The sequence below is a fragment of the Mobula birostris genome, chromosome 4 (assembly GCF_030028105.1).
Source record: "Mobula birostris isolate sMobBir1 chromosome 4, sMobBir1.hap1, whole genome shotgun sequence".
NCBI lineage: Eukaryota > Metazoa > Chordata > Chondrichthyes > Myliobatiformes > Myliobatidae > Mobula > Mobula birostris.
In genome coordinates, this window is record NC_092373.1 from 38,689,217 (window position 1) to 38,700,072 (window position 10,856).

At 38.0% G+C, this 10,856-nt stretch overlaps 1 protein-coding gene across 5 annotated transcripts in view; it reads left to right on the top strand.

Annotated features, from left to right (window-relative positions):
* fxr1 (FMR1 autosomal homolog 1) overlaps nucleotides 1-9,301 on the top strand; it is a 68,576-nt gene extending 59,275 nt beyond the window's left edge. For 3 of the 5 annotated variants that reach the window (XM_072255209.1, XM_072255210.1, XM_072255206.1), the window contains 2 exons: nucleotides 2,903-3,000; nucleotides 6,883-9,300. In XM_072255209.1, coding sequence (XP_072111310.1) covers nucleotides 2,903-3,000; nucleotides 6,883-7,035 — 251 coding nt within the window. In that variant the 3' untranslated portion in view covers nucleotides 7,036-9,300. Of the gene's footprint in view, nucleotides 1-2,902; nucleotides 3,001-6,882 lie in introns of all 5 variants that reach the window. The other 2 variants (XM_072255208.1, XM_072255207.1) reach the window with 2 other exon arrangements.
* Nucleotides 9,302-10,856: the final 1,555 nt, after the last annotated feature.

Here is a 10,856-nt window from a genome sequence, read left to right on the forward strand (position 1 = left end):
TAAATGGTTACAATTCTTGGTGAAACTTGGACAGAATATGCTTCTGCACTTTTGTGCAAATGAAAATCCAGCCTATATAATTTAGCTGGAATGTAATCTGCACTACTATGTTTCTCATTTTAGTGTACTTAGTGACTTTTTTTGTCATTTAAAGCAAAAGGAAAATAAATTACTCAATAAACTATCTGGCAGTAGTAAACCTTGTAATCTCTTGTAACCATTCGCAATATTGGTAAGCAGTTTTTTTTCCCCCTTTTGTTTGGGTGCTTGAATATGTAGTCTTGCCCCAGGGCAAGGAATTCCATAAGACCATGAGACACAGGAGTCTCCTCTTTAGGCTAAAGTTTTGGATATTTCCATTCTTTCCTCATCTCAGTCATTGTCAATAACAGTTAACTTTGTGGCATTTTCCTGTATTGCTTCCAGCAATTGAATAGTTCTACTTTGCTGACCAGAATTGGACCTGTATATTGAAAGTACAGTTTGTCCAGAGCACATTTATTGTTTGTTTCTATCTTTGTGGTTCACATCATTGCCTTTGGCTGCTGCTAAGCATTGGATGAACAGGTTTAACATTGAAATTGAAGTACTAAAATTTTTACATCCCCTTCAGCTTCATCATTTGCAATTTCATTCTATGTTCTTGCCTATGTACCATACTTGTATGGAGTATAGGAAAAATCATTTTCTTCTGCTTGCAAATTTAAATGGGGGTGGGGAGGGTTTAGAATTTTGCTGAAGTTGGCAATGTAAAGAGTCTCTGTGTGTGTGTCTCTCTCACTGTGGTGTAAGTAATGAGGTGCAAGAGGGAATGGTAGAAGCAGGAACAATTACAGTGTATAAAAGACATTGGACAGATTTAGAGATATGTGGGCCAAACACAAGGAGATGCCAGTTGCTCAGGTAGACACCTTGGTCAGCATGGGTGAGTTGGGCTGAAGGGCGTTTCAATGCTTTGTGACCCTACGGAACGCCGCCATGGACGGTCCTGAGCCCAGCTGCGAAAGGAGGGTTGGGCATGGGTCTAGTAACCCCATCCCTTAAAATCCCAGTGCTACAGACACACCAACAGAAGCTCCAAAGACCTCATTCCTTGGAGACAAAGGATCTTCGAAGATGGGCTACACCTGGGGAAAACTTGGAAGGCCAAGGACAGATGACTCGAGAGCTGCTGTTGGTGGCCTATGCCCCAGTAGGATTGATGGCCCTGAGAAGAAGAAGATGACCCTTTGGAGTAACAAAATTTCGAATATTTCTTTTGGTGGTTTGAATTATGCTGTGAATTGACCATTTCAAAGACACAGCCAATGCATTTATATTTGTAGGAATTCTGTTTGCTATCTTGGAAAGGCAAATTAAAATGTTTTATTGATTGTATTACAATAGCTTGTTCAACAGATTTAAGTATTTTATATAATCAATAACTGAAGTAGTCAAATTACACAGATTCTATTTTCTAAACTTTTTAAGCTTAAACTGCATGGTAATATTTTATATTGCTGAGTAGCAGGTGGAGCTCATCTGTGATGCAAGATGTACGTTATTCAAAATCTTCAATGAACCTAAATATTCTATACACTTTATTTAAAGTGGCACAATCAACCAAAACTATACAAGTGTTAAATGATTTACTAAAGAATTATACCTTGTTTTAATTAGTGTTCTGATTCAGAAAGCATCGGCAGAGAGAGAAACATTTGAACAATAAAATTGAAGACTTGATTCAAAACAGTTTGGTGTTTACATATTTTCTAAAAAAAATTACCTTTATTTTTATCCACAGCAATGGTTGCTCGATGAAATACAATGTAAATTATTGACAAGTTTTATATTAGGAAATGGCATCCTAAGCAAAAATTCAGTGGCCATAACTTTAATAATTTTTGTTTGTTTTTGGAAGCAGTCTTTAAAACCTAGATTATTTTAAAGAAAGCTCAACTGAAGCTAAATTGGTTGTGTTTTGAGAAATCACTGTAGAGGGAGAATAGAAAATATAAATGCCCAGCATATTTTGACAGTGGGGAAAGGATTAGAGGTTTACACATGTTTGGAGGGAAGAATGAGATTAGGGATTAAGGTGGAGGGTGGGATTATGGTAGGAAGATGATGGATAAACATACAGATGTACTGGGGATGGTTTGATAGTCCAAATGGCCAATTTCTTTACTGTAATGGTCCTACTTAAGGTGCTAATGATTTAGTATTACTTCCAGTACACACAAACACCTTTTGGGAGATATATTTTAGCTGGTTTAAATGTTATAGAAACATAGAAAACCTACAGCACAGTACAGGTCCTTCGGCCCACAATGCTGTGCCGAACATGTACTTACTTTAAAAATTACCTAGAGTTACCCATAGCCCTCTATTTTTCTAAGCTCCCATGTACATATCCAGGAGTCTCCTAAAAGACCCTATTGTATCGTTATGTTCAAAGGAGCAAATCAGTTAGAATAAAATTAAGTCGGAACTATCATAACAGATGGTAATATTTTGTTATAGTTTCATGTACAAATGAGTTAGTATCAGTGTGATTTTTTTTTTTTTAATTGCCACCAAAACTCAGTAAACTTGGGATGTTTAAGTCTGGAAAATGGTATGTTCAAGGTTGATAATCATTCATTTATCTGGCAGTCACTTGAACTCAGATTTATGATACTGAATTTGGGAAAAGTGATTGTGGTCATTGTAATTAAACGCTTTCTTTACTGCCTTTTCTGTGGTCTCTCAATCTTTGATTAATTTTGGAATATATTTATAAGGATTCTATTGCATATAATCTTAAAATGTCTTTAGACTTAAAACTGTTGGCTGAAGATGCCTCTAAATTTAACCGATGCGAACCATTTAGGGGCATAAAGAGTGAATTGTAAAGAGCTTTTTTTGTTTGTTTTAATGGCAGTAACTGTAGCTGATTATATATCTCGAGCAGAATCTCAGAGTCGACAAAGGGTCCAGCCGAAAGAGAACCTTGCAGCCAACAAAAAAGCGGTTACCTTGGTAAGAACTTGAATGAAATTTAGAGGTCTGATGACCTGACTGGTCCTCATGTAAATGTGGTTACTCTGTCAACATGCAGTGAAATCTTAATAAGAAAAGCAGAGCTTTAACATATACTGTTGACAGTTTACCTCTTGATGGCCTGTCAGGAATGAAAATTGCCCATTTCAGTCACTTAGATCTCCACATCAAAGATTCCAAAGTAAGGTATTCCTTGTTCATGAGAAAGTTTCATTGGTCCACATAAGGCTGCTTCTGTTCTGAACTCGGAAAATCTCTTTGAGTGAAGGACATTTGGCCATTTCCTCCTCATCTCTTCGCATTCTAGAATTGTTCTTCTCTTTCAGTGGAGTAAAGGAAATTATAGTGGTATGAGAGAGGAGTTGGCTAAATGCTGGCAGAGGTGGCATGAGTTTCTGGGGAAAATGAGGGTGCTGCAGGTTAGATGTAGTCCAAAAACAAAGAAATACTCAAAAGGCAAAATAGTATAACTATGGTTGACATGGAAAGTCAAAGCTAATGTAAAAGCAAAAGAGAGGGCATACAACAAAGCAGAAATTAGGGGGAAGATAGAGGACTGGGGAGCTTTTAATACCCTACAGACTGCAACTAAAAGAATCAACAGGAGGGAAAAGATGGAATATTGAATGCAAGCTAGCAAACAATATCAAAGTGGATAGTAACAGCTTTTTTTCAAGTATGTTAAGAAAATAAAAATAAATAGATAAGAGATGAAAATGGATATAGGACTGCTAGAAAATGAGGCCGGAGAAGAAATAATGAGGGACAAGGATATGATAAATGAACCAAATGAGTATTTTGCATCAGTCTTCACTGTGGAAGACGCTGGCAGTGTGCCAGATGTTGAAGCGGTGAGGAAAGAGAAGTGAGTGCAGTTACTATTAGAAGGGAGAAAGTGCTCAAAAAGCTGAAGGACAAGGATACATGTCACCCGGACCAGAAGAACTGCACCCTAGGATTCTGAGGGAGATGGCGGTAGAGATTGCGGAGGCATTAGTAATGGACTTTCAAAAATCATTGGACTCTGGCATGATGCCAGAGGACCGAAAACTTGCAAAGGTCACTCCACTCTTTAAGAAAGGAGGAAGGCAGCAGAAAGGAATTATAGACAGTCTGACCTCAGTGGTTGGTAAGATGTTGGAGTCAATTGTTAAGAATGAGGTAATGGAGAACTTAGTGACACGGGACAAGATGGAACAAAGTCAGCATGGTTTCCTTGAGGGAAAATCTTGCCTGATGAACCTGTTGGAATTCTTTGAGATTACAGGTAGGCTAGAGAAAGGGGGTGCAGTGGATGTCATATATTTGAACTTTCAGAGGTGCCACACATGAGGTTACTTAACAGGTTAAGAGCCCATGGTATTACAGCAAAGTTACTGGCATGGTTAGAGCATTGATTGATTGTTCCACAGAGGTTGCTGTTGGGACAGCTTTTTATGCTGTATATCAATGATTTAGATGATGGAATAGATGGCTTTGTTCCCAAGTTTGCAGATGATACAAAGATTGGTGGAGGGGCAGATGGTATTGAGAAAACATGTAGGCTGCAGAAGGGCTTAGACAGATTTGGAGAATGGGTAAGAAAATGGCAAATGAAATACAATGTTGGAAAATACGTGGCCATGCACTTTGGTAGTAGAAATAAATGTGTAGACTATTTTCTAAATGGAGAAAACCCAAAAATCTGAGATGCAAAGGGACTTGGGAGTCTGTATGGAGCACCCCAAAGGTTAACTTGCAGGTTGAGTCAGTGGTAAGGAAGGCAAATGCAATGTTAGCATTCATTTCACGAGTCCTTGAATAAAAGAGCAGGATTGTGATGCTGAGGCTTTACAAGGCACTGGTGGGGTCTCATCTCGAGTATTATGAACAGTTTTTGGCTCCTCATCTAAGAAAAGATGTGTTGGCATTGGAGAGGGTTCAGAGGTGGTTCACAATGATGATTCCGGGAATGAAAGGATTATCATACAAGGAATGTTCGATGACTCGGTCTGTACTCGCTGGAATTTAGAAGGGATGGGGAGGGAGTACCTAATTGAAACCTTTTGAATTTGTTACCACAGGTAGCTGTGGAGGCCAGGTTGTTGGGTGTATTTAAAAGAAGAAGAAAAATAGCCCTTAACTTGGCAGTGGAGTTATCGGGGCACCATAGCAAGCTATCCTTGTTTTTAGGAGGCAGAGTTGCTAGCTCGATGCTCAACCCGACTTGGATTTGAACTCGGGAACCTTCGCTCCGGAGTCCGGCACTGATATTATTGCGCCACCAAGCGGGATGGGTGTATTTAAGGCAAAGATTAATAGGTTTTTGAGTGGATACTGCATCAAAGGTTATGGGGAGAAGGCTGGGGAGTGAGGCTGAGGAGGGGAAAGGATCAGCCATGATTGAGTGACGGAGCAGACTCGATGGGCCAAATGGCCGGTCTGCTCCTATGTCTTAATGGCCTTGTGTGTCAGTTTTTAAAAAAGTTTTGGAAAAGTTCATTTTTACTAGTTTTGCTTCCATTGTATGTTAATGTAAACCTTTGAGTTAACTTCTCTGTGCTTCACAGCAGCTGATAAGGGTGCATTGAGTTGAGGTGATGTATAGGTAGAGGATTGGTTACATGGGTATTACTCTGGTTGGCAATCACTGGTGAGTGGTGTACCACTGGTGTCAGTGCTAGGCCTACATCTGTTCACAATATACATTAAAGATCTGGAAGAGGAGATAGAGTGTAGTATATCTAAGTTTGCTGATGAAACTAAATTGAGTAGAAAAGCAAATTGTGCAGAAGATATGGAGAGTCTGCAGAGAGATATAAATAGGTTAAGTGAGTGGACAAGGGTCTGGCAGATGGAATGCAATGTTGGTAAATGTGAAGTCATCCACTTTGGAAGGAAAATGAAAGAGATTATAATTTAAATGGTTAAAAATTGCAGCCTGCTGTTATGCAGAGGGACTTGGGAGTGCTTGTGCGTGAATCACAAAAGGTTGGTTTGAGACTAGAACTGGGGGACATGGCCTCAAGATTTGGGACAGGGATGAGGTGGAACTGCTTTTCCCAGAAGGTGGTGAATCTGTGGAATTCTCCACCTAATGAAGCAGTGAAGGCTACCTCATTAAATATATTTGAGACAAGGTTGGATAGATTTTTGCTTTGTAGGGGAATTAAAGGTTATGGGGAAAAGGCTGGTAGCTGAAGATGAGTTCCTGGCCAGATCAGCCATGATCTATTGAATGGCAGATCAGGTTTGACGGGCCAGACTCCTGCTCCTATTTCTTATGTTCTAACACAATAGGGAAAAAAAAACTTGTGGCCATTTCCCTTTTGCCTTGGTTCCATAAATTGTAAACATCACAACTTTAAAACTGTCATTAATATTTACTTCCCTGGTTCTCAATAACTTACTATTTGTCCACGTATCCAGTTACTGACTTGTGTTCTATTTCTGAACTCCCAAATGCATCACTTATTTTCCAATTCTATGTTTAATCTTAGGCAGTGCTATTTGAACCAATGATTTTGATTCTTTACCTTCAGGTAGAGCTGTGTAGGAACTATGTTAATTGCATCCTCTAGTTAATTGTTGTGCCCTCACAGCTCTTGACATTTTCTGACCTTCCTGTAATTGCAGCAATGGCTTTTCTTTCTGTTTTAAGTTGTCATTTCTGAAATTGCTTTAATCTTAGTTTGGCCCCTGAGTTGTATTGTTTACGATTAGTAATACTGGAATTTAGTTCAGAGCTTCAGCGATTGGCTGGAATTCAGCACTGACCAGTTCTGCAGCTAATGTTTCTGTGACGTAGTAGAGGGCATAATATTTGCAAATTATGCATTACGTCTGTTTTTCTGTAGCAATATTAATAATCCTCCTTTGCAGGTGCAAGACGATGTGCTTGATGAATTCTGTCCTGGTGTCAAGACCGTGAATGGAACAAGCGATATTTCTGAAGCCTCTGCAGACAAGGCTTCTAATTCCAGTGAGATCCAAAAAAGAGATTACCAAGGGGCTGTGGTGAATGGTGTTTCTTAAAAGTTATCCACATTATCCAGTTCTACATAAATTACATTTTTTAACAGTGCTCGTAAAAGCTTGCCAAAGATTGAGGAAGGACTGCTAGACTTTATGACGCACTTTTTTTCTAGTTCCTCCATACTGGAATGGAGATGGGAGGGTTCTTGAATAAAACACTTGTATGAATTTGTTTTTCACTTAGTTGAGTTCTCAATACATTATCAGATGTTGTGCCTTCAGACAGTAGATGCAAAATTAAGAGATAGCTGGTTGTAGGAATATGTTTTAAAACATACAAAGAAATTTCAGATTATTCTGGAGATGGAGATCACTGACATTTACTGTAATATGTTATGGAGTAAAGCATTGGCTGCTTTTTGTCAAGTTCTCCAATATGCAACCACTTTTTCAAGGAATAAAACAATAGAAAAATGCAGTTTCAAAATTTTGCACTGAATTGTAAATTTAACATTAGGGATACTAGTCTGGAAACTGGTCAATTTTACTAAATCTCTAAGTTTTTTTAATGCTGTATGTAGAGAAAATTGCAGACCACTGGAGAATACTTGTTTGCATCTATACATCTGCAGGGACAATGGGATGTTGATGGCAGTGACTATTTTACAAAGGGCTTGTTTGGTTTATTTATTAACTGTACAGTATTTAAAAATCAAGCAATGCTTTAAATATTACACTAAACTGGTTGTAGATGTCATTGCCATAATAATCCAACTACTGTAAGATTAAGTTCCAGAGAGACAATTTTCCATGTAAACTACATTGGTTAGAGTGCTTAGAGTATTTTTATTTTGTTTTGGTTGATGTGCAATATGTTTTGTATGGACATAGTTGATAAATAAAGTTTGATCTTCCATCTTCTGACAAAACGCAAACAAATGTTTTCAAATTTAATATTTATGTATTACATTAATATTGCAACAAGTGATTTTGTTCAAAAATCAGTTGTATTTTTTCTCTCAGAGCAATTTAAAACGCTTTCTATACTCACATTAAACCATACAAAATATAGTACTTGAAGGAGAACACTCTAGGATGAGAATGCAAGAAAATGGGGAATCCTGATGTATTTTTGATCTTGTTGCTATAATTTTTGGGAATAGTAGATTTGTTAGATTGTATTCTGGTCTCGGTTTAGGAATTTCCTAGTTCATGGTAGAGAAGTAGTTAGTAACTGATGCACTCTAATAAGACAAAGGAAAATGTACAAATCCTCATCTTATCCTGGCCTGTTTGAGAAAGAAACTTCCTTGCATCTTTCTACTTATTTGTAACATACCTTCATATTCTGGCAATGAGGTGCACAATGAAAATGGCAGTTAACAAATAATAAGTATCTTGATATAGATGAGCTTTTTATTGAAATCTGAAACTTCAGACCCACTTACTATTTAGAAAATTCATTGAGAATTTTGCTCAAATTAATCACTATTTAATTATGGATTCTGGCTATAACATGTGCTCTGATTCTTCCATGACTCATTTCTTATTGTATAGGTACCACACACATTTACTTGGCATTATTTCAATATATTTGTTGCCATAGCATTGATGCCTATTGGATATATTTGCACTCCACAATCTGCATTTGCTCAATGGAATGAAATGGTGAGAAGTTTCTAAAACCTCAACCAACCATCTACAAATTAAACATTTTGGTCAACATGTTTCATTTGAATAGCATGGCTCCCCTCTCAGAAAACAATGTACCATGCTGAGATTTGGTTTTAGCTGAAGGATGGAGTTTGTTTACCTTGTGTATGGAATCTGCCCTTTCATACAACTTGAATAACAGTAACCATTTACAAGAGGTAAATTAATGTGTTTCCCAGGTATGTTTTCATACTCAACAATGAGATTTGATTTAATGCCAGGATTTTGCTCTGGGTCAGACTCTACTGCAAATGATGTCGGTGTAATATATAAAGGAACTTGTGCTTAAGTGCTAACCAAAAACTAAAAAGTAGAATTTCTCTCAATTATCTTATTGTTTTCGGATTCTGAAATGTGCTGTTTGGTAATTGTTTCTGCTATTAGTAAGGGCAATATATTTTGACTTGATTGGACAGCGCTTTGAGGTTCACAAAGTCATGTAACCCCATAACTATTACTGATTTGCCCAGCATTTATGCTTGGGCAACTGCTCCCACATCATACATCAGGTTAGACAATTTCCTTTCCTTTCTCTGGGGCTTTAGTGTTCTATTTTACAATGACTATACTTTTCAATAAACTGCTTTTTATATTTTCTTGACCATCACCTCTTTCTAAATACTGAAGTGAAGAACATATTTAGTACTTCAAGTTTCTTTTGTAATTCATTGTATTCTCACATGTCCTATCTTACATATGGAATGTTTACAAATAAGAGTACTTAACTTTGATAACAATTGCTTATGGTGAACTATGTGTAATTTAACTTTTTGGAGAAATGCCTTGCATCAGCAAACTCATTCTAAGAAGCTGTGCGCTGGTACTTCCTGTAGCAGTAATTAGTCTGAAGAACAGACTAATTCAATGCTTGTATCAATTTTTAAAATTTATGCTCTTGCATATTTATAGGCAGCTTTTATATTACAAATGAGAAAAGTCAATTATTTTGGTCATATTAGACCATAAGAGCAGAATTTGGACATTGAACCTATCAAGTCTGCTCCAGCATTCAATCCTTCTCAACCCCATTCTCCTGCCTTCTTCCTATAACCTAACATAGAACATCAAAATCTACAGCACATTACAGGCCCTTTGGCCCACAATGTTGTGCCAACCATGCAACCTACTCTAGAAACTGCCTAGGATTTCCCTAGTGCATAGCCCTTTATTTTTCTAAGTTCCATATTCTATCCAAGAGGCTCTTAAAAGACCCTATTGTATCTGTTTCCACCTCTGCTACCAGCTGTGCATTCCATGCACCCACCACTCTTTGTGGAAAAACTTACCCTGACATTCCCTTGGTACCTGTTTCCAAGTCCCTTGTGTTAGCTATTTTGGCCCTGAAAAAAGCCTCTGCCTATCCACATGATCAATGCCCCTCATCATCTTGTGCACCTCTGTCAGGTCACCTCTCATCTTTCGTTGCTCCAAGGAGAAAAGACCAAGTTCACTCAACCTATTCTCATAAGGCATGTCCTCCAATCCAGGCCACATCCTTGGAAATCTCCTCTGCACTCTATAGTATCCACATCCTTCCTGTAGTGAGGTGACCAGAACTGAATACATAACTCCTAGTGGGGTCTGAGCAAGGTCTTGTAGAGCTGTAACATTACCTCATGGCTCCTGAACTCAATCCCATGGTTGATGAATGCCAACACACCATACGCCGCCTTAAAAATACTGTCAACGTGCACAGCAGTTTTGAGTGTCCTATTGACACAGATCCCAAGATCTCTCAGATCCTCCACACTACCAAAAGTCTCGCCATTAATATTATATTCTGTCTTCAAATTGGGCCTATCAAAATGAACCACTTCACACTTACCTAGGTTGAAGTCCATTTGCCATTTCTCAGCCCAGTTTTGCATCCGATCGATGTTCTGCTGTAACCTCTGACAACTCTCCAGACAATCCACAACATCCCCAAAATTTGTGTTATCAGCAAACTTACTAACCTACCCTTCTTCTTCTTCATCCAGGTTATTTATAAAACTTACAAAGGGGATGAGTCCCAGAACAGATCAACTTCTGTTTTAAATTTACTCAATCATTTGGCCTCTACAATTGTCAGTGGCAATGAATTTCAGAGACTCACCACCCTCTGAAAGAAATTCTAACTATTGGCATGAAGTTAGTTGTCATTTTGCCTTACAATTCTGGCATATATT